General features: G+C 40.6%; 1 protein-coding gene across 1 annotated transcript; it reads left to right on the top strand.

Moving 5' to 3' along the window:
• The first annotated feature begins 3,761 nt into the window (after nt 1-3,761).
• Nucleotides 3,762-20,737, top strand: LOC129153235 (zinc finger protein OZF). The gene is made up of 4 exons (XM_054732548.2): nt 3,762-3,955; nt 5,189-5,286; nt 13,701-13,898; nt 19,105-20,737. The coding sequence occupies exons 2-4, from the start codon at nt 5,277-5,279 to the stop codon at nt 20,445-20,447; spliced, it is 1,551 nt and encodes a 516-aa protein (XP_054588523.2). The 5' UTR covers nt 3,762-3,955; nt 5,189-5,276; the 3' UTR covers nt 20,448-20,737.
• The last annotated feature ends 4,380 nt before the right edge of the window (nt 20,738-25,117 follow it).

Raw genomic sequence — 25,117 nt, 5'->3', positions numbered from 1 at the left:
TATTAACTCTATGTAATGCTGTTTTTGTTGTGGTTTTGTTTTGTTACTGTGTTGATTTAAAGTAATTCAATTGTGTAATGTAGCTTTACATGAACCTAACATAGTTCTTCAATTGAAGCCATGCAAAATACTACATATTATCCAATCAGTGGCTCCAGCTTCTGTACGTGGAACTCAATTAACGTCATATAGAAAAATGTATTGGCTTTAAGGTGCAATTATAAATAAGATATCCAACAAAAGAATACAAAAAATCGTGTGTCACGTTATTGTATACGGCATTACCGTCACTCACCATTATCATGAAGACACCACAATCATTGCCATGTGTCTGCTTAGGAACACCCTGTATGACAGTTAAATTCAACAAATAGCCGACAATTACATTTCAGTTTAATTTTGATATTGCAGGCAATACCTCCAAATCCAGAGCAGTTTTCTCCACCCAGGTTCCCACAGCTGTCTGCTGTGCAACATCTCTGAGTAACCTAAAAAAAAAAAAACAACAACAATGTAAAACTTAAAAAGCTATATGCTGCTATGATTTTGTAAGAGATAAAAAATATATAAGAAATTGATGGCATGTGAACCGTATCAATAGGCGTGTTTCCACTACAAGAACTTGAGGATAGATTTACAGTAACCTCCCGACATGTCAAACGGCCGTTTTCAGGAACCTTCTGAGTACCTGCTCTGGAGTAGCTGATTGGTTGTAACTCAGTAGGAAATGACATCAGCAGACGTCAAAAACAACTGGCAGCAGTATAATTAGAAGAATAGCTGGTGATGCAGAATGAAAAAAAGGCACCGATCGCATTAAAAGTCTATCTCCCAACACTGGAAGACTCTGTGTAATCCCCCCACAGCTGTTGGACAAAACAGTAAAAATCCACCACAGACTTAATTAAAGGGGCTTGTCTCTCAAAATTCAGAGCTGCTCTTGTCCTCCGAATGGATTAAATTAGAACATACTTCTATAAAATAAATGCTTTTATTATTATTAATGTCACATAGGGTGCTTTTTTTGGGTTGATCATTGACGTCAGTCTGAAAGGGCTGAATTTGAATGGAGACACAACAGCTGAGAGGACTGGGACATCCTATCTCCTGGTCAAGTTCCCCATCCCAGGAACTACCCTGGAGTTCTGCTAATGGAAACATGCCTAATATCTGTAATCCACAGAACAGGAAACATGTCCAAGAACAGGACCATGCAAATTGGTAAATATTCATAATTTCCTAAAGTTCAAAAAGTACATTGTCTTTCTGTCTCCCTCCCCTTTTCATTGCATTTAATATTTGTCTATTTTCTTCACTTTCAGCTATTTGAAGCAAATCTCATCTGACCCTATAACAAATGTGCAGAGCGGGGTACATTTATTATCACGTTGCCCCCTGATTGAACTTATTTTAGGAAATTTTTGTAAACATTGGCAGGTCAGGATAACGTGACCTCCAGCACACACAACACTGACAACCTCAACAGATTCCTGTAGGCCTGACTGGAGAAACCATCTGCTCTTCTGAAATAATGGGAATCCAGAAATGAAATTTCTTTCTGGAGTGGCCTCATTACCTACAGAAAATAGAACAGATGTACAATTAGCCAAAAACCACAGGAAACTCACAAATGACTTTAAGGTTAAAACACAGACATCATCTACAACATATGTCCTAACATGTTATGTTGATATTGTATGCCACTCACAAAATTGTTCTGTAAATGGTATAATGTTCTTACGCTCAGCAGAAAACGCCCTCGAATCCACAGTGGGATGATGATGGCATCTCTCTGGTCAGCATCTTTCTGTAAAAAAAAATTAAATAAATAAAAACCAAACAAGGCACTGTACACTAAAAATGTTAGTTAAGTAAACCGGCTTTATACAATCATGTGGAACACAGATAAAAGATACAAAGGAAATACAACAAAATTCCCAAAACTAACAGCTAAAAATCAATAAGACACAGGGAGAATAAAAAAATTTGAAAAACATTTTAAAAAGAACCTCAATAGTACGGAAGTTGATATTGTGAAGTCCATTTTTAAACAATGCATGTTGTATAAGCTAGGTTGAAGTAGTGAGTTTTCAAGCGTGATTTAAAAATGCTAGCTTTGGTGCTTGCCTCACTAGCAGTGGTAATGTGTTCCACAGCTTCGATGCACAGACAGAGAAAGCCCTTTCTCCACGGCTTTTTAAACGAGCATTCGGAACAGCTAGGAGGAGCTAAATAATAAAAAAAATCGTGAGTTTGCTGCTTATTAGATGAGGAGTCATAAACGGTCAAATAAACAGCCTATTGTTACGTTTATTTTGGCCAAAAGGCTTGCATGTAGCCCATTAAAAATTATATTAAAAAATTTGCGTCCATGACGTCTTCCTCCACTGCCAATAATGCTTAATTTTATATAAAAGTGTTTCAGAAAAAAATTACGATTGCGCTATCTATCAAACTATGTCTTAAACGTTCAAATTTCTAGTACAAAATCTTCGCAAGTTGTAAAAATATAAATCTGTCTTTACCTGAACCGTCATTTCCATCTGTTGCAACACGCATGCGAGTTCTCGTCTTCGTACCATAGACTGTACATGCACGCGTGTTTTGTACATAGGGGCGTGTTTGGCCGGGGCGTGTTTGGCCGGGGCAATGTCCGCAGCTAGACCTTGCTCGTCTTCAAGGACCGACCGCCGAGGACCCGTACTCATAAGCATCCTTCCTGTGGATTCGGACACACCCCAGGGGTAGTTGGAGTACTTTGTTTCTGGGATTCCAATCACAGATAAGAAATGTAATAATTCTGTTATTAGAAAAGTAATTGATCCTGTCTCAACCCCGATATGTAAACATCGATGGACTTTGATGAACACAAAACTCTGGAACAGGATCTTTCTGCTACCTCACCAATATGTCATTGTGAATAAGATAAAAGAAGTTTTATTCAAAATTGTTCATAGATATTACCCGTCAAAAGCAAACATCTGTATTTTTTTCCAAATGTTTCTGACATCTGTACTTTCTGTGGTTGTAAGGGAGAAACTATTGAACATGTTTTTGTTGATTGCTTTCATGTAACTTTGTTTTGGTTCCATTTACAAAGATACTTTTCCAGAAAGTTACAAAAAAATGTTTCTTTAAGCAAATATGAAATACTTCTCATTGTTACTAACCCTCATTTATCATCCAATGAAAAATACATAATTAACTTAGTCATTATTTTAGCAAAATATTATTTACATAAAATGATTTTTCAGAAAAGTATCCCCTCCTTCTATAATTTCAGAATTACAGACCTTATGAAATATTGGAACAGCATTGAAAAATTAAAAAAGAAGAACAATAAACTAACAAAGACCATCAACTTATTTCATCATTTCAACTTAGACACAGCAGACCCCTAAGTGTTATGTTTCTAAGTTATTTATGTTTTCGTCAGTTTTTTGTTTATTTATTGTTTTTTTTTTTGTTTAATCGTTTCCTAATGTTGCATGTATGTTATTGCAATTGTAAACAACTAAAATGTGATCCATGGATATACTGAATGTATTTTCTGAATGTATTGACAAGTTAATAAAACCTGTTTAAAAAAAAGGTGAAAGCAAAAAAAAAAAAAAAAAGTTGGAGTACTTTGCTGTTCAGCCTGTTCTAGACTCCAGTCCGGTAGGTGGCGGTAATGCACCTTTACGCTTGTTGTCAACCGCCCAAAAGTATAATGAGAAGAAAACGGGAAGCGGTTAGCTTGTTGTGTTGGTCTGTGAACAAATGATCCAACTGTGCAGTCTTCTGCTCCGTTTCCGAGAGAGTTCATCAGCAAAATCGTCTAATTGCTGCTACTGTAGGAATATTCTTACTGGCTCATGTTCTTATTTTTATTCTCAACAACTTGGTGCGAGTCTTTTCCAGGACAAAAGAAGATATTATGCAGTCTTCGTGACAGTCGGAGCTCCAAAATAAGGTCAGCACTAAGTTTTATAGACTTCCCACCCTCTGGGTCTGCTGTTGTTCTTTTGCCTGCCTTTGTCTTACCCTCAAGTTGAAGAGGTTCCCTTTATCATCATCGTGCGGATCTCTGCTTGGTCTGCTCCGCTATCTAGCAGGATTTGAAGTAAAGTTAGCATGATATTCACAGATTCGACATTTCCCCCTCAATAACTCCGGATTAGAGTGTTCTGTAGAAACAAATCAAATATTTTCAGAATCGTGGCAAGGTACTCAACAAGCTACAACCTTGTTTTCTTAAAAACGACCCGTCCTCTGATTGCGACTTATTGCGAGGAGCGCTTAGGGACCGTCTGCAAATGGAAATACCAGAAGCGGCTCATGAGAATAAAAGATCAAAATCTCCACTTTTGTACACTGTCAACCAAATTCATAAAACATAACACTGAACACAGTGCACTCCCACGTTCAAAAAGTTTCGTTAGCACGTTGACGCATTAGAGTTTTGAAGAGAAAAAAAAACACTATGCAGTTCTAAATAAAATTTTGTTGAAAACAAAAACAACTTCAGATGTCTGCAGCCAGATCTTGTTGATTGGAAAACAGCTTGGAATGAACTTGTAGTACTGGAGTCCACCAGAGAGGCAGCAGCAGCTTAAAGTAGTGAGACTGTGGTGAAGTTAGCTTTATGTTGGATATTTGATGGATGTACAGTACAGTCCAAAAGTTTGGACACACCTGCTCATTCAATGTGTTGTCTTTATTTTCATGACCACTTACATTGGTAGATTCTCACTGAAGGCATCAAAACTATGAATGAACACGTGGAGATATGTACTTAATCAAAAATGGCGTGTGTGTACTGCTTTACACATTCTTGGCATTCTCTTGATGAGCTTCAAGAGGTAGTCACCTGAAATGGTTTTCCAACAGTCTTGAATGAGTTCCCAGAGGTGTTTATCACTTGTTGGCCCCTTTGTAAATGGTCATGGTCATGAAAATAAAGAAAACACATTGAATGAGAATGTGTCCAAATGTTTGGCCTGTACGGTACGCTTCATGGTTCACTACAGCCAGTGCACTGTGGCGGAGACGTGGATTGCTCTACTCCATCTACTTAGATCACCAAACGCTCTCTTTTCCAGACTGGATCTGTTCTCAGCTGATTAGAACTAAACAGTTGGGTCTTTATTCTCAAGCATTATTTTGAAACATCTTAAACAGCTCTTCTACTTTGTTTCTATTGCAGCTGTTGGCTAAACTCGGCTAACTAAAACATGCTACCACTTTAGGACCATCGATTATCATGAGTATTTCACCATAAGGATCTGGACAGCATGAATACAGGTACTGTTACAAAACTGCTAGTGAGTGAGTGAGTGAGTGTGGTTTCCTCATATATTTTCTGCTTATTTATTCAACAAGTCAACTATCAAACTATCAGTCCTCCCACATCTATGTAGCGTTATGGATTGTCTACATTTTAAATTAACCTAGAAAAATTTGCATTTCTTGTAGAAATGCGGTTTGAATGCTGGATAGCTGAAACTGTAAGCTGAAGCTGCTGAACAGCTGAACTGAAGTTGAAACTAAGCAAAACTGTCAAAATGAGCTGAATGTGTTGAAAGATGTAGAGGCAAAAAGCACCAACAAGCAAATAAAGCACAAAAAGTAAGTGAAGAATGGAGAAAAATAATCCCAAATAGCAAAAAAATCTGTGAACATTGTATGGCCTGTAAATGACCTGTATTTGATGTAGCACCTTCTAGAGTCATGGAACCCCTCAAGGCGCTTTACAACACAATCAGTCATTCACCCATTCACACACTCATTCACACACTGGTGGGGATGAGCTACGATGTAGACACAGCTGCCCTGGGGCTACTGGCAGAGGCGAGGCTGCCGAGCACTGGCGCCACCGGTCCCTCCTACCACCACCAGCAGGCAACATGGGTTAAGTGTCTTGCCCAAGGACACAACGACAGCGACAGACTGAGTGGGGCTCGAACCAGCAACCTTCCGATTACGGGGCGAGCACTTAGCTCCTGTGCCACCGTCGCCTATAAAAATCTGGACAGCTAAAATGTCTGAGCACTTGTAATTTCAGTTGGACAAGTTTAACAGTTTAATCTTTACATTTAGCTGAACTGTGAAATTAGCAGTTTATGCTAAATTTGGTAACTGATTGCTGAAGTTGTTGAATAGCTGAACTGAAGCTGAAACGAAGTTAAACCGTCAAATGAACTGAATGTAGTGAAAGATGTGAAAGCAAAAAGCACCAAGAAGCAAATAAAACACAAAAAGTAAGTGAATAATAGAGAAAAATAATCTTAAACAGCAGAAAACTGAAATCTGGGAACATTGTATAAAAATCTGGACAGCTACAATGTCTAAACAACGTTTATTTCAGTAGGACTAGTTTAACAGTTTAATTTTTACATTTAGCTGAACTGTGAAATGAGCAGCATAAGCCGAATTCAGAAAATGATTGCTGAAGCTGCTGAATAGCTGAAGTGAAGCTGAAACTAAGCTAAACTGTCAAAATGAGCTGAACGTATTTAAATATTTAGAAGCAAAAATCACCAACAAGTGTAATAAAGCTCAGAATACAGGTGAAGAATGGACAAAAAATGCTAAACAGCAGAAAACTTTAATCTTTCAACATTGATTAAAAACTCAAAATTTGAAAAGTTAAACAGCTGGCATTTGAATGAGAATAGTTTAATGGGTACATTTTTACTATTGGCTGAACTGTGAATTTAGAAACATTTACTGATATCTGAAACTGATAGATTAGCATATGTTCAGACTTGATATGGGATGGATGAAATGATGGATGGATTGTTGGATTGATGTTAGATGGTTTATTGGATGGATGGATGGATGGATGGATTCCTTAGGCCAAGCCGATCGATTTGATGTATCACATGCGTGGGTGTGTATTTCCATTTAGCCAGAAGATGATTGACCTCTCTCAACCAATCAGGGGGCTGGGTGGGAGCGGGGCACTTTCCCACCTTCTGACGGTCAATCACATTGAAATTGTTTTTAGTTTTAAGTACAAACAGTTCAAAAAGATCAACAACAGGAGTCTGTTATTGGCTCAATATTCTGCTTTTTAATATTCATTCCTGTGAGACTTGGTTAAAGTGATTTGTAGTTCCTTGTGTTGCCATGGTAACAGATGACCGGAGTCTGCTTTAATAAAGCTATGTACAATGTCACATGACTCTTAAACTTTGAATAACATTTCTATATTAAAGTATAGAGTGGTGGGAAGCATTTTTATTTTATTTTAATTAGGGCTGCTCGATTATGGCAAAAATAATAATCACGATTATGGTGACTGAAATTGAGATTACGATTATTTAGGACGATTTTTCTATTTATGTTGATTTTATTTGTTTTTATTCAATTATAAAATTGCTCAGGGCACAATCAGGACAAAAATAAATAAGATACAGGACGATCACTAAAAGAACTCCTGATTCCCAGTATAAAAAGACCAATATACTTATAGCTCATAGTCTATGACCCAAGGGCTATAGACCTTGGTTTAACTCATTTAAGTCTAACCAGTACAGACCCAAATACCAATATCTTGCAAATACTGACAGCAAGAATTATACAGCGGCATTTATAACAAATAAATGCAAATAAATTGATGTTCACAAAATGTTGCATAACATTTATTGAGTTGTGTCAAGGTGCTGTAGGAGAGTGCACTAGCACCGTGTCCTCAGAGAGATTAGCTATTATTTATCAGCGTGAGGAACTTATTTCTACCTTATTTATAAACTATTTATTTACAAGTCCATCAGTTAATGTAATAATTGTCCCAACCAAAGCTGCACCCCCCAACCCCCAACCCGGTCTCACATCAATCGGGGCAAGCTGCACGTGTTTAGCACGCCGCACGCGCACATTTAGCCGTTTTTAGCGGTTCAGGAGTCCGCAGGTACGGTGTGTGTGTCACTCACTCTGGTTAATCCAACAGGGAGCCGGCTCTGAGAGCTGTTTCTTTAGCGACTGACACATCACTACATCATTCCCTTTCCTAATGTCCTGAAGAACGGTCCGGAGCGCAGGCGGAGTGTTTAGCTAACCTGCAGGAAATGTCGACGACAGTTATCCAGAAAGTAGCTAAGGGTTACCAGAGATGTTTCTGAGGTGTTCGCTAGGTACTTTTAAGATTTAAAAAGTCAAGAAGGGGGTCTGAAAAGCTGCTAGAAATAGCGTCAAAGTCGCCAAGTTGGCAACACCCTAGGAGGAGCGCTTCATTTGCAACTCAGGGCAGCGCAAGTGGGAGGAGCAAATAATCGGCTTGTTTTGTTTTTTATAATCGTTCAAAACTCGGATCGTAATCGTGATTAAAATTCGATTAATTGAGCAGCCCTAATTTTAATATTCTCAAAGAAATGAATCGTACGACTACAATATTTAGAGTACATTCATGAATTATAGCTCAAAACGAAGGTATATTCGTAAGCTGTAAGCCAGCGTGTGTCTCATTTCAATTGGACCTACGGTTCTCTCGGGACTATGCCAGAAATTGAGCAAGGGAGGGTCAACTCTCCTATCTTTCCCCATTATAACTTTTGTGAATTTTTCTGAAAATTTCAAGTCGTACCTCAGCTTCTACCTGCGATTTCAGAAAAACTGTAAAAGATATCAAAAAGCCTCTTTAATATGTTAATTAAAGGGACTATAGGGAAGTATGACAGCCAAAACATGTATAGAAATAATACATTTCTTCTTCAGACATTCTCCTGCAATGCCCTGGTCCTGTAGAATGAGCCCTGGCATTTTTACTGTGATTGCCTGTTTTTCTGCTCACAGTACTTCACTGATCATTTCTTCTCCTTTTCTTTTAAGCAGTTGCTTAGACAAACTAGCCTGTTCACATTCTCAGAGCTCAAGGCAGCTCTCTTTTTTGTTACTATATGACCTGCAAGTGAGAACAGCCTCTTGCATGGGACAGAAGTGGCAGGACTAATAAGGAACTTGCAGGCCAGAACAGACAACTGTGGGTGGGTCCCAGCTCGACTGGACCACCACTGCAGTGGGCAGTCTGTTTAGCTGATGGTGGATTCTGCTCTGTATAAACTCAGGGCCCTGTTGCATAGGATTTCCTCATCTGAATCAGAGTCTGAAGACAATGATGTGAGAAGCAGGCTCTTTTTCTTTGCTGGCTCCTGTGTGGGGGCATCTGTACTCTGGTCCTGCAGTAAGGTTTCAAGGCTGTGCCAAACCTCTTCTCGCTTTCCCTTCGCAATGCACTTTAAATCTTTGAAGCGTGGGTCGAGCACAGTAGCCATCTTAAGCCATTCATGATTCAGAGTAGCTGCACGTTGGGATAAGTCCTTTGTGAAGGCAGTCTTCAATTTCACCATGTAGTTTGAGTCATCATCAGAGACTGCCATGGTGTGATACAGGTGGCAGAGAGCAGGTAAGCCGACTGAGCATGAGACATAAGTCTCGCCTCCCAGGAGCACAGTCACGAATCTGCAGTAGAAAGTCCAGGAAAACAATTTTTTATAAATCTACAATAACTGTCAACTATAAAATAAAAACAAACTAAGAAAAAAGTTTTATTTACCTGCATGGCTCAAGGACACTTGCCAGCCTTTGGAGTTTCACCAGCTCTGATGGAGTTAACAAGACTAGCTTGTGTTTCTGTTAGCTGAAACTGCTTCTTGATTGTTTAGTAGATGAGAGATCATATCCAGTGTTGAATTCCACCATGTGGAAACATCTTGTATGAGAGCCTCTTTTTCTTTCCCCAGTCTTGCTTGCTCCTGGTGTAGCTCTTCTGTATTAGCAAGACTGTGTTTAAAGTGCCCCACGACTTAGCAACATTTTGCTAATACGTCACTTAACCCACTGTCGGCAAGGCTAACTGTGATGGCTCTTTGCAAGATATGAGCAAAACAAGGCATGTGTTGGAATGGGGGGTGTCTTGCTGCAGCCACCATGGTTCGTGCACTGTCAGTCCCAATTGTGGTGACCTTTTCTTTAATTCCCCATTCCTCCACCACAGAGAGAAACTCCTCAGCACAGAGTTCTGCATAGTGTCTGGTGTTCGACTTCTGCACAGTCAGGGCAAAAGACTGTAGTAGGGTCCGACCGATATGCTTTTTTGGGGGCCGATACCGATATAAAACTTTTAACAAAGGCCGATAGACGATATAATGGCCGATAAATCTCCCTCACAAAAAAATAAATACAAATGTTCTTAAGATTAAACCCTTCATTCTCTGCCTTTTTGATGCAAACTTATTTCTCTATTACACACCAAAGAACTGTCTCAATAACTCACTAGGGTTTCCAAGTAATGCAAATAAGATTTATTTTGCAATCTCAAAAACAACAGAACACACAAACTACTACTGAAGATGAGCAGATGCTGCAGATGACATCACCAGATGGATCTTTAGTGAAGTAGGCCCTCTTTTTCCATCTGTAATAAAATAATCAGCATAAAAGTACAGTTATATATCTGTTGATACTAAGACAAAGTAAAATACATTAAATGTGGCATTTTTATACTTAAAAGTTTAAAAATTATCATGTAAATAAATGATATCAGACATTGTGGCTCAAAACCAATGGCTCTGTTTTTGTTTGGTTCCCCAGCTGTTAAGGTTTTCTCATTTAGTATTCGTCTTCGGTTTGTTGTCAGGTTTTTTTCTAGTTATTCTTCTTTCCCTTTTAGGATTATTTCTTCTTTAAAATTATTTTCATTTATAGTTCCTCCTATGTTCCCCTGCTATACTCTGTTCCCACTCCTCATAACTAGTCCTCTGTCATCTCTCACTCCTCAGTGCATACGGTTCAGTTTCAGTCATACTCTGCTGGTTTCAGCGTCCTGGCTACCTGTTTTTATTTCTGTCACCTGATTTTTGGCATTAAAATACTTTTGAGTTTTACACTTTTGTGTTTTGATCCTTTCCAAAGCCGACAGTATTAGGAAAATAAAAATAAGATACGTTAAATTAGTATGTGGCAATGTATAAGCCTTATGTAAAATATAAGGCTGAAAAATACAATAGATGTATTCTATTGTAGAGAGGGATGTTTATTTTCTCGTATTACTGCCCCCCCCCCCCCCCCTCTCCCAGCTGGGACTCCCTGCACAGCGTTTCATTGCTTTGTTGCCAACCCCCCCTCGCCCGTCCTCAGCTGCGAGAACGGTCGTGTGCCGCCGAAGCGCCGCTAAACGGGGACTCCTTCATTCGTCGCCCTTGTTATCCTATTCTATAGGCCACATGGGCCGCCGAAGCGCTGCACGCGCCGCCCGCACCGTGCAGCGAGTTTCGGCGTCTGCACTATTTTTTTCGCAAGCTGCGGGTGAACCGCGTGAGTTTGAAAAGACTGCTGAAGAAGAGCGGAGGAAATTGTCTGAGAATATTCCAGAATGTCTACCAGAAAAAGGCCAATGTTACTTACTTACTGCCCTGCATGACTAAAGGGGAAGCAGTGAGAGCTCTGCATAGAGCTTAATGCTGCGGCAGTATTTATTTTATTTTTTCAGGTTAACTTTTCAATACGAGGCTACGTGGCACACAATAAACTTAGGAAGCATGTTGAGGGGAAACATACTTTTGTCATTGCTTATTTTACCATTCAACTTACCACTGACACAACAAATATGCTTAAAACTGAAGACTTACCTCCTACTTCCTCATCACCATCTCTCTCTGCTTGACTCCGCTGCTCCGCTGCATGTGTGCTGTGATGGTGGCTCCACCCCCCGAGGAGTGGAGCCCACAACATGAGTTCATAAAGCTGGCGCCATCTGATGGATAGGTAGCGCTATATCGGCCATATCGGCCGTCTTTTTGGCCGATAGCCGATAGAGTTAATGACCCCTATATCGGCTGATAATATCGGCCGGCCGATATATCGGTCGGGCCCTAGACTGTAGATGCCAAGTACCATCTGTGACAACAGTGTGTGCAGTGACTCCGACATAATTAGATTTGCTTACAGAGGTCCAGTGATCCCAGTAAGAGCCACAAAGTCCGCTTTCTGTACGGCATCTAGTTTTCCTTGCTTTTCAGTGTCATAAAGGTGGTGAATTTTACTTGAGATAGTCTTTCGGCACAGCAGCTGGAAAGTTGGATCACCTGTTGCTACCTGTAGCACATTTTCCAACCCCGTATCTTGTACTACTGATAGTGGCCGACAGACCAGGGCAATCCATTTAGCAATAGAATTTGTCAGTTTGTCTGACGTAGACTTACTTATTTTGGCCCTGAATCCAGTCATTTCATCAAGTTTTGGCTGCCGAGACGGCTTGTTTGTACTCAGATAGCTAGCACTTTCTGTGCTAGCTGCAGCATGCCTTGCGTTGAGGCGGTACCGTAGGGTTGAAGCGCTCCGATGGTAAGCAAACTCTTTTTTACAAAGTTTGCACAAGACCATGCTTTTATCGAGGCTTCCATTGGGTAGTTTTTTAAAATTAAATTTCCCTTCTAATGGCCCTAACAACGAGCTTTCTTCTGAGAGTTCCATTGGTATTTCCTCGCCCTGACATGTGCATCACTGTAATCTGCCGATCAGAAAATTGTGCACTGACAAAAGTTCTGCATTGTCTAGAATGCAAGCTGCGATTAAATGCATTAATTTTTTAACGCACTAAATCTTCTGCAATTAATTAATCGCAATTAATGCGTTAAATTCCCACCCCAAATTTTTTTGTGGCGTCACTTTGAGAATGTGGCCATGCGCAGGACGCAGCTACTCTCCCCCGTAATTCAACGCTTGTATCCGAGTCTGGATCGGGACGTTATGTCAGACCCCGATTAAGCCTGAAACCACATGATCGGGTTGATTTTTGAACACATGATTGGATGTCGACATCCCTAGCCTGAGCCACCTCAACTGGCTCCTCTTGATGTGGAGGAGAGGCGGGTCTACTCCGAGCCCCTCCCGGATGACCGAGCTTCTTACCCTATCTCTACGGGAGAGCCCAGACACCCTGCGGAGAAAAAGCATTTTGACCGCTTGTATCCGTGATCTCGTTCTTTCGGTCACTACCCAAAGCTCCTCCACTTGGGGCAGGACTTTGTTCCTGACCTGGAGAAGGCATTTAACTCTTTTCCAATTTTAGTTCATAAGTATTTTAAAGAGGAAGTCACCCCCGAATCAACTTTATTTTCTGATAAACTATATAAATGCTTGTCTAATCGTGCTGCAGACACGTTTAGTCAGTGGTTTTGCACTTTAGTGCATTTTAGTTAAAATTTGAATTTTCTGCCTAAAACTGTCAGTGTTGTGCCATTGTCGGAGAAAAAATTTCTGCACTGCATTTGAATTTAAATCTGCCGTCACTATTGGCTAAGAGGTACCCTAGAACGTTAGCTGGTACCATAAGATGTCACAATGCCGTTGTGAGCTTGTGTGTGTGTGCGTGTGTATTTGTTAGCGGCTCTGCCCTCGGTCTGCTAGGCAACAGCATTTGCTGCATTTTTCAAACAGGAAGTGGGGGCGGAGTAATACTCTGGAAGGGGGTGACTTGCTCTTTAAATAATGAGTTACAATAATGTTTAATTTCCCTCTGGGAATGTTAAAAGTATGTTGACTTGAATCCTTTGTAAATCACCTCACAAAAAAAAGTTACTTAATCCAAAAGTTATTTCCAGTTTGCTGAGTGAGTTCTGATGTCACTAACCCAAACCAACAATACAACTGTGATGAATGTGAACCTAAAGTTACAGCAGTCAGTGATTCACATCATATATTTCTGTTTCCTACAGATGTTCAACAGGTGGTGGTGGTGGTCAAAGAAGAAGCTCCTGAAGAACAGAGTGCTGGCGTGGACGAGCAGGACCCAGAACACTGTCACATAAAGGAGGAGCAGGAGGAACTCTGGGCCAGTCTGGATGGAAAGCAGCACCATTTGAGGGAGGAGACTGATGCCGGCAGATTTCCATTAACTGCAGCTTCTATAAATAGTGAGGATGATAAAGAGAAACCTGTGTTCTCATAGTTTGATCAGCAGCAAATAGAAGACGGAGATGTTTCAATCTGAGCTTACCTATTTTTAATTCTTGCCTCTTTCACACTACCTTCATTGTTTTTTAAACACCACTTAACAAGTGCACACTGTGTTGGGTATTTTTATTTATTCAATTCAGGTGTACCTCAAAGAAAGTCCAAAACACACAAGGGGGGGTGGGGGGTGGGGGGTGGGGGTTTGAGATATTATTGTTATTAATACCATTTTACCAATAAACACAAATAGGCAATAATCAGATTTTGCAAAACCGGAGAGAAGAAAGTAACACACCAGTCAAGGGAGGTCGGTTTAGTCTCTCGAAGAGCTGGAGCTCCTCAAAAGGTTTTATTCACAGATGACATATGACATAGCACATTATAGATGACCACACCCATCCCTTCACAGACAACAAATTTTCCCAGGTTCAGAGAAACACTCACTCACTTCACTAGGGAGTTTGTTGTGATAACAGAACTGCAGACTTACAAGGTTGACTTTTCCCTATGGCAGGAGCCGGTTTAATCACACCAGATGGTTCCCAGACAAAATCATCTTCCATGCATCCAATACTGTATTTACCACGTTAAATGTGAATAAGGCTAATTAACTCTGTTTGAAAAAAACAATACTAGTAAAAAGTGAAGGTGAAAATCAGCTTTTTATCCAACACACTGACTTGTTATGAATGAATCTGCGTGTTTCCAGTACAGACTTGAACACGTTTGTCGAATGATTTGTGCAATAATCAGATGTTTTTTTTTTACTTCGACAAAATGCAAGTTCTGGGTTAGATATTACTGAAACGGGGACTGCTTGCCATCATATTTAAAAGCCGGCGCTCGTTAATTATGCCGTCATTTTTTAAGTCAGGTATTCTAAATGATGGCGAGGAGGCTCCTAGCTGTTGCACACATGCGCAGTGGGCATTATTTTACTCCAACAATCAGATTGGCTGTGTACGAGCACGTCAATCAGACTGATGATCAGACAAAACCACCTCTCAATCATATTTAAATTTCATTCCAATTGGGACGAATCAGATGAGAACATTCCAATTGACATGTTTACATGTAGAATTTTTTATCTGATTGGGCTTTCAATCCGATTAATTGTGCACAAATAAACGTGACTAACGTTTTACAAGTATTATTCTCATCTCATGTTGTGTTTTCATATATTTATTGTAGGGTTTGGTAAATTGAGTGCTTTAAGAGCTCAATATATATATTACCTTTACTTATGACCAATAAGCTGTGATGCTCTATTTAAATATAGAATATCAACTCTGCTTGGTCTTTAGTGCGTTTATCAGAAGATTCTAGGATTCTTTGTTTATTAAGGGATTGTACACACTTCGTTTTGCTTCAGAAAATAGTCAGATTTATAAAAGTAAGAATTTATTTTACCAACAATTAAAACATGACAAGTTAACTAACATTTACTGTGATGGATGGAACTAGATGTGATGTATGAACCTATGTGTGAAAGCGATGTTATCAGAACTTCTGTATCTAGGAGAGCTGAGTTCTGGATGTAAAAGAATTTGGTTTGCGTTAAGCTATGAAGGTGGTTGTTATCAAAAACTCATTAGACACAATCTGTCGTGTCTACATACCCACTCAAAGACCCTTGTGATATATCCGGAATGTGGAAGTCCTCGGACTTCCAGGCACCGAGGTCCGTAGAAGAAACTGCGGCACTACTAGACCGGTCTTAGAGTTGTCTTCAGGTCACAACAGACGGATGGAACTGCGCGTCTGGGACTCTTAAGGAGTCTAAACAATATCAGCTTGTTCTGCAGGAACTGTTTGCTGTATCAGCTTTGCAGGTGCGAAAAGATTTTGACGACGTGTCAAAAGCTTTGATGTTAAAGAGGCTTTTGCTTCAGATGGCCGGTCTGAAGCTTTCTCTAGAACTGCTGAGTCACCAGAGTGATCTGGTTTTAATGTTCTCATGTTATGATTTGTGTAGCCAACCAGAGGCTGACAAGTTTGAGGAATATTATGAAGAGTCTCAGAAACACACCTTCTTTGATACCGGAGGCTCTGATCTGGGGTCAAGGACTATTTATGTGTCATGAGTTTAACTTTACCTTACTTTGTTCTTGTGTGAGTGCAAATGGTGATGACCTCGTCATATCAACATGCTGAAACATATTTCAATCACTGTAATCATAACGTAACATTCATTTCAAACTTCAGTCATTGAGCACAGATTAATGAAACATTTCATTATATTATAATTATTATAAATAGCAATAAACAAACGTTTATTTAATGATTAGCTAGCTTATAAGTTTTAGAAGTTCACATTTAATTTAGGAAATCATTCTTTGATTTGGTAACTGATCTGAGCTGCGAGTGTTAGGCATGAAGAATCCTGTAGGACGATAAGGATGAACCTTGAGGAGAGAACATTATTGTTGACAATACGTTCTCATGTGTTCAGAGCTGCAGAGAGGCTCTGAGCTCCAGCTGATGGGATGAAAGCAGGCCAATTTAAAGGGAACACATGCAGTCTGGTGTCTCCTTTTTGACTAGATAGATGCTGAATGGTGTAGAGAAGATGTTTTTACATTTAATTAGAAACCATAGAATGTGAAATATTATAAAATATGAAATATCACTTTAATGGATCTTTGAGTAAATTTAACCAGAAGATCGGATCTTTTTATTGCAGGGATTGAGCAACACTTCATATTAACTCCAAGAAAGAGAGAGTCAGGTTTAAAAGTTAAATTATTTATTTCTCAACAATTTAAACAAGACTAACTTTAAACACTATGTGATGATGAACTAAGGTGGCGTAAGACTGAGGATGGTGTATGTGTGAATATGTTCAGAACCAGCAAATCCGGAGAAACGATTAGTTCTGTTGGGAGTGAGATAGTGTTTCGCTCTAAGCTTGGTTTGGAGATTATAACACACATTGAGTCGGTCTACGTACCCCATCGAAAGTCCTCGTTTAGATCAGGAGGTGTCGGGGGTCCAGCTTTAGACTCTCTTGGAACCAAAGCCTGTAGCAAAGCCGCAGTTGCCGACCAGTCAAGTCTTGAGTTACTCCCAGGTCACGACAGTTTTATTGGCATCTAGCAAGACCCTGAAGGGTCGTGATGGTTCAGCTTTTATTCTGAAGGAACCGTTGCAGCAGGTGGAACATGCAACAGATTTAATCCAGCTTGTCGTTAGGTTCTTTCAGCTTTAAGAGGAAAGTTACGGATTGGCCACTCCGATAACTTCGCTAGAACGCTTGGAACTCAACTTATGATGACGTGGGTATAGTTTTATAATTTGGATGTTTTAATTTATGGTCGAATCAGGATTTGCCAACAAAAGGGGATTACCAAGCACCAACAAAACCACGCCTTTTTAACATTACGTGTGATGAGTCTAGTATCTAGTTTAAAGTTATTTTACTTATTAAAATACTATCATAGGATTATAATATCAAATAATTAATATTCTCATTTCACAGATTGATTGAACATTAGCTTCACATGATTATTTGATTATTATTTAAAGAGAAATAGTTCTGTTTCTAAAAGAGTTCTTCTTTGTTCTTTCTTGTGCTGTCCGAGGAAGCAACAGTTTAGATAAGAGCACAGAGCATGAGTGGCCTTGGCCCATATCTTGTAGATTAGGCTTGTGTCAGAAACTTATGGTTTTGCTTGTGCAGAGCAAATAGAGCAGGGCCTTTAGGTCAGAAATGGACAATTCATCACACTACAATGGTCAAACAGAACCTAAAAACTGACCATTGCTGGACGTTACATTATATTTTAAAGACTTACTTGTCATCAACTCTGCGACAGTCAAGTTATTCCTTAAATTTGAAGCACGTAAGCGGTAGTCTAACACTATTGGTTAGTTCTGGTCTGCGCTCAGTTTCCTATCGCACGGAGCTCGGCAGGGCAGGGAGCGTGCTTAGCAAAAAAAAAAAAAAAAAAGACGTGTTGTACTTGGTGAGATAATCACTTTTAGAGATTTCTGAAAAATCATACATAATTTCCGAAAGGGGAAAACTCCGGAAAGCTTCTATAGTTAGAAGTTTGCATGCTAATTCTGCTGCCAAAGTAGTGTTCTTTGAAGTGGCTTGCACACACCATTTTTTTTTTCGCCAACACTTCATGTGTTTATTGCCTTTCCTCTTAGCTAGTGGTGCAACGGATCAAAAAACCCACAGTTCGGATCATGTCACGGTTTTCAGTCATGATTTGGATCATTTTTCAGCTCGGCAGAAAAAAAAGAAAACTGAAAGTTAAAAAAGTTTGCTCTCTTTTAATTTTGTAGAACATGTAATGCCACATATTTCTGCTAAATTTTCAACTTGCTATATAAATATGAATTACAGAAGTCCGATTTCTGCTCACTCGCTGTGTCCTGTTTTATTTTCTTGCCTCCTCTTTTACAGATTTGTCCTTCAAATATTTACAGGTCCCACCACGTCAACAACCCCCCCACCCCCCACCCCACACAGACACAGAGCGATCGGGGGTATGTGTGTACAATGCTGCGTTGTAAGGCTGGAAGCACACACTCATGTTCATTTTTTCCATTTGTATCATCATTGTAATTTACAGGGAATCCAAAATGCTCCCATACATGCCACTTAAATGATGCAGGTGGTTTCTCAAGCTCCTCTCCTCCCTAGCCATGACCACCGCTGTGCTTTTCTTGTTTGGATTGAACAGGTGGCGCCTCGGCCCTCCACATGATCAAGCCGTGAACCACGTGTGTGCCGATACACAGGAACAAATCCGATCAATGATCTACTCTTAGCCATAGTTCCACTCTGCATCTCAGTAAACAAAAAAGTCAGATCCTTAACAATTTTCATGTCTGGGGACTCCACTCCTTTTTTGTGATGACACAAATGAGGACATTTTGACCGAAGAAGAAGAAAGTATCATTTCTATAGCGCCTCTCAAGATAAAAATCACGAGGCTCTTCACAAAAAATGTAAAAATATAAAAAAGAATTTAGAAAATTTTTTAAAGTATATTTAAAATGAGCAAAAATAGGCAATTGTGATTAAAAAACATGTTAAGAAAGAGGGAGTGGTGAAGAAGGTCATACAAAAGCCAGCTTGAACAAGTGAGTCTTCACACAGAGCTTTAGGGTACAGTCAGTAATACACATTGTGTATTTCTGTATTTCCTACAGATGTTCAACAGGTGGTGGTGGTTAAAGAAGAACCTCATGAAGAACAGAGTGCTGGTGAGGACCAGCAGGAACCAAAACTCCACATAAAAGAGGAACAGGAGGAACTCTGGACCAGTTTAGAGGGAGAACGGCACCATATGGAGGAGGAGATTGATCTCACCAGTTTTCCATTCACTGTCGTTCTAAAGTGTGAGGATGATGAAGAGAAACCTCTTTTCTCACCGCTTGATCAGCAGCAAATAGAAGACAGAGGTGTTCCAACCAGCAGCTCAGCTGACCTGATGACAGCAAAAACTGGTGGAAGTGCAGAAACTAGCAGGAACCCAGATCTGAACCCTCATGAACAGACGTCCGATTCTTCAGAGACTGAAATTAGTGGAGATGATGGAGAAGATGATGATGTGAATCTAGACTCTGAGCTGTCAGACTCTGGGCCTGAAACTGAAGATGGAGACAACGACTGCAATGAGAGCAGCTCTTCTGACACAGATGTTCAGACTGTGAACAAATCCTTTAGCTGCACTGAGTGTGGTAAACAGTTTCTTCATAAATGGTCTCTCCAGAAACATGTGACGATGATGGGTAATTCAGCAATGCCGTTAGGCTGTTTGGTTAGTAAGAAACGTGTTAACGTGAAGCAACATGTAGACTCATGCAGTAAAGTCCGAACAGAACTAAAATCATTTAGTTGTGATAACTGTGAAAAAATATTTAGGAGAAAATCAAACTTAAACAGACACATGAAAGTCCACACAGGACAGAAACCTTTTGCTTGTGAGCTCTGTGGACAAAGATTTAGTCAAAAGATAAGTTTACACAAACACATGAGTGTTCACACAGGACAGAAACTTTTTGCTTGTGAGCTCTGTGGACAAAGATTTAGCCAGAAGGCACATTTAAACAGTCACTTGACTGTCCACACAGGACAGAAACCTTTTGCTTGTGAGCTCTGTGGACAAAGATTTCGTCAGAAGGGAAATTTAAACAGACATGTGCGTCTCCACACAGGACAGAAACCATTTGCTTGTGAGCTTTGTGGACAAATATTTAGCAGAAAGGAAAGTTTAAATGGTCACATGAGTATCCATACAGGCCAAAAACATTTTGTCTGTGAGCACTGTGGAAAAAGATTTAGTGAAAAGACCAGTTTAAACAGTCACATGAGAGTCCACACAGGACAGAAGCCTTTTGCTTGTGAGTTCTGTGGAAAAAGATTTAGTACAAAATCAAATTTAAAAAGTCACATGAGAGTCCACACAGGACAGAAAACTCATTTAACTACAAAAGTACTGAACACATCCACCATCCAACTAAGCTTGGGGCAACCTCCAGCTACCATGTAGCCGCTAACGTGTTACTGTTACACGAATTATGCTAAGGCCCCTATGGCTAACTGTACAAATGTTTTTATTCTAATACCAGGATGTTGTTTTTACTAATCTTGAGTATAACCTCGCTCAGTTCTGTTCACGATGTAAACACAGTCATGCCACTCATTGCTTTGCAGAAATAAGAAAAAAACACAAATATTACAGATAGAAAATGTCCTTATTTATGTTTTTGAATTGTGCTTGATTTGAGATTGTAGAGGGTTTTGTGATCTTATAAAAGAGTTGGAGACGGGTTCACCATTTGACAGCGTGGGTCTTTAATGAATTCGAATCTGCTCACAACATACAAACAGCCGTTTAGACTAAAGGCCCCGAACCAGAACTGAGGCTCACTTTTATGCAGTCCCGTCCAATGTACAAGGCGTGCACAAGGCTTGCTCGCCCTTGCATAACATTTTAAACAAGGCAGTTTGTGGCTCAAACAAGACAGCATAACGAGCGTGCCAAGTCTTAGACATTAAGTTGGACTTTTCCACCTGATAACAGATTTGACTTTATTAACTTTGGCAGTTGTATTTAAAAGTCTGGACCACTGGTCGTTAGCTTTTCTGATGAACAGTTTACTTTATCAGATGGACTTCGGCTTTGCTTGGAATAAACTGCACAAACTATTTCTTTGCAGACCTTGGAAAAACCAACACGTGAACATTGCCTTTAGAAACCAGACCGCGGGTCAGGCTGACCTGACTTCATATCACTTTGCTCTACTCATTCCCAAAATCAACTGGTCTTGGCTTTGATAAACAGTTCTTGTTCCTTAGCTCAGCAACCGACTGCATTCCTTTGGAGCTGGTGGAAACACAGATACAGATGACCTCTTGACCTTTAAAGCCCCTTCAAGATGAAGCTATTTATCAAAGACTGAAAGTGAAATTGCCTTTGTTTTATATAGTAGTGTATTAAAGTTGGAGCCAACTTCTGTAAGAAGTGTACTTTTTACCCACAACGCAACGGACTGTGAGCAAACTTGTAGAGAGGGCCAAGCCGAGAGGCAAGCTGATCTCTAAAACCAGACTCATTCTGGCAATCCCAGCCTAATTTCCGTATAGCCCCTGTAATGCCTCCACTCATGCACTGCAGCCATTTGCTAAAATCAATTAAATCAAAAGTTTTCCTCATTTATGTACACAGCACCCGATATTGACAGAAATATAAAGTTTAATAAACTACACGTTTATTTTTCAGTGCCACCGTTTATTGCCATTTAGAACTCTCGCTCCTTCCGCCTTCCCGCTTCTCCCAGGGCCTCGCAATAGAACAAGAAACAAATCTTGCGATAGAACAAGAAACGAGAAACTCCCTGAATATATACATTTACAGTGAGTTAACAATCTCACTCTTTCTTAAATAAATACATTTTTTGTTCAATTTTAAAACATTTTGCTTAAACATACAAACTGTAACATCAAAACAAAGGAATATTTTACAAGTGAATATGCGTACATAGTGCAAGCTCTTTTGTTTTTGTTTTTATTGGCACCACACACCCTCATCTAGTGCCCTCCACCTCACTCAGCATGGCTCTATTGAACACCCGCTCTGTTAACAATAAGACCTTCCTGCTCAATGATCTAATTCTCTCTAAAAACCTGGATTTTCTGTTTTTGACTGAAGTTTGGCAGCAAACATCTGATTATTCTGCTCTGATTGAACTTTGCCCGAGGGGTTATTCTTTTCTTAGCCAGCCCCGGGGTTCTGGTCGTGGTGGAGGCCTAACTGTTGTTTTCAGAGACCATCTTCCATGTAGCTCTACAACCTCTGGTCACTTTGCTTCCTTTGAACTGCAGCTGATTAAAGTCGGGCGTAAGGACCCGTTCTACTGTGCTGTGGTCTATCGTCCACCTGGTCCAAATAGTTCTTTCCTTCAGGAGTTTAGTGACTTTCCACTCTCCACTGTGAAGCTGTCCAGACTGGTGATTGTTGGTGACTTTAACATCCACGTTGATGATCCCTCTGATCTCTTTGCCATGAATTTCTCCAGCCTTATGGACACCTTTGGCTTTACCCAGCATGTTTCTGGCCCCACACACACCAGGGGGCACACACTAGACGTGGTTTTTACCCTGAGTCTAAATGCTGACAGTGTTTGTCCTGAGGATGTTTATATTTCAGATCATTATTGCATTTTCTTTAACTTGTCAGTTTCTGCGTCCCCGCCTCCTGCTCGCCGTATGGTTAGTTCTCGTTTTCTTAATGAGAGCATAGCTAGCAATTTTTCTGCTGCTTTTGATCCTCCCTGTTCTTCTGATAACGACCCAGATTCCTTAACTTCTCAGTTTAACGAGCACTGCCTCTCCATTCTGGACAATATCTGTCCTGTCAGAACCAGATCAGTTCCTGCAGTGAACCCTACTCCCTGGTTTAATGACAGCCTTCACAGCCTGAAGCGCCAATGCAGAAAAATTGAGTGTTTGTGGAAGAAAACCCATCTCCACGTCCATCTGCTGCACCTAAAGGATCTTCTGTCATCCTTTAACTCTGCAGTCAGAGACGCGAGGGTTTCCTATTTTTCCAACCTGGTGTCCCAGAGCAAAGGGAACGCCAAGGTGCTGTTTAACACCATCAGCAGCATCGTCTCTCCTGCCTCTCCTACAGCCTCCATCCACTCTGTTGCAGACTGTGAGAACTTTCTGTCTTTCTTTGTGGACAAAGTCAATAAGGTTAGATCTAGCATATCTCCTTCAGTCTTATCGCTTCCTCTCCCGACTCCAACCCGGCCCATCATCCTAGATGGCTTTGCTCCTGTTTCTTTGCCTGAGTTAACCAAACTAGTTAACTCTATGAAGACATCTGCATGCCCCCTCGACATCTTACCCTCATCTTTGTTTAAAAGTGCTTTTCTGTCCATCGGTCCCAGCGTGCTCTCTATAATTAATGCTTCTCTGGTTTCTGGTCAGGTCCCTGCTTACTTTAAGAATGCTGTAATCCACCCGCTTCTTAAAAAAACGAGTCTCAACGCCTCTCTCCATAGCAGTTTCAGACCCATCTCTAAACTTCAGTTCATCTCCAAGATCTTGGAAAAGGTTGTGGCTAAACAACTCACAGCTGCTCTTGATGAACATAGCATCTATGATAGCTTCCAGTCTGGTTTTCGTAGAGCTCATTCTACTGAAACAGCTCTTCTTAGGGTCTCTAATGACCTTCTGACTCACAGTGATGTCGGGTACTGTTCTGTTCTGATCCTGCTGGACCTGACTGCAGCCTTTGACACTGTTGACTATCACCTGCTACTGGAGGGGCTGAGAGACTGGGTAGGCCTATCAGGATCTGCTCTGGAGTGATTTTCCTCTTATCTCTCTGAGCGCTCCTTTTCTGTGGCCGTCTACAAGTTTAGGTCCTCCACCACCTCTCTTACCCATGGTGTCCCACAAGGTTCTGTGCTGGGACCTCTGCTCTTCCTCCTCTATCTGCTTCCTCTTCAGCAAATCCTGAGCTCCTTCAAAGGAATCTCCTACCATCTTTATGCAGATGACATCCAACTGTACATCTCCTTTAAGCCCCATGAGATGTCTAAGCTGCAGCTGTTACACACCTGCTTAGACTCTATCAAAACCTGGATAGCTGGGAGCTTTCTTCAGCTGAACGAAGATAAGACTGAGATCCTCATCTGTGCCCCAGACAAGCTGGTTCCCAAAGTCAGAGACTCTCTTGGTCAGCTTGCTTCTCACACCAAACCTTCTGTCAGGAATCTTGGCGTGACTTTTGACCCAGCTCTCACCCTGGATTCTCATGTCAGTTCTCTTGTTCGCTCTTCCTTCTTCCATCTCAGGAACATTGCTAAGCTGAGTAACATTCTGTCCCGCTCTGAACTTGAGACAGTTATCCAAACCTTCATCTCCTCACGCTTAGACTACTGTAACTCTCTTTTCTTGTGTCTGAGCATAACCTCCCTGAACCGTCTACAGGTGGTTCAGAATGCCTGTGCTCGGATTCTGACCAAGTCCTCCAAATACACCCACATCACCCCGCTTCTCCTCCAGCTTCACTGGCTGCCAGTCAACATCAGGGTTCATTTCAAGATCCTGGTTCTGGTCTATAGGGCCTTACATGGACAAGCACCATCTTACATTGGTGATCTTCTTAGTCCCTACACCCCCAGCAGGTCTCTGAGGTCCAGTGATCAAAGCCTACTGGTTGTGCAGCGCACCAGGCTAAAGACCAAAGGTGACAGATCATTTGCTGCTGTGGCCCCCAGACTCTGGAACTCTCTCCCCCTGAGTCTGAGATCAGTGGACTCAGTGGTCTCCTTCAAAAAGCAGCTGAAGACTCACTTGTTCAAGCTGGCTTTTGTATGACCTTCTTCACCACTCTCTCTTTTTATTCCGCTCTCCCCACCTATCCCACCTTCCTCAGGATCCACTGATTTCCCTCTTTCCTATTCACTCTCTCTTTCTTAACATTTTTTCCTTTAAATCGCAATTGCTTTTTTTTTGCTCATTTTAAATATATTTTTAAACATTTTCTAAATGCTTTTTTATATTTTTACAATTTTTTTATATTTTTTGTCTTTGTGAAGCGCCTCGTGATTTTTATCTTGAGAGGCGCTATAGAAATGATATCTTCTTCTTCTTCTTAGGAGTGCAAGAGAAGATGCACCCTTTTTTGTTAGTCAGCAAGTTGTG

The sequence above is a fragment of the Nothobranchius furzeri genome, chromosome 9, assembly GCF_043380555.1.
Source record: "Nothobranchius furzeri strain GRZ-AD chromosome 9, NfurGRZ-RIMD1, whole genome shotgun sequence".
NCBI lineage: Eukaryota > Metazoa > Chordata > Actinopteri > Cyprinodontiformes > Nothobranchiidae > Nothobranchius > Nothobranchius furzeri.
This window is presented reverse-complemented; position numbering and strand designations above follow the sequence as displayed.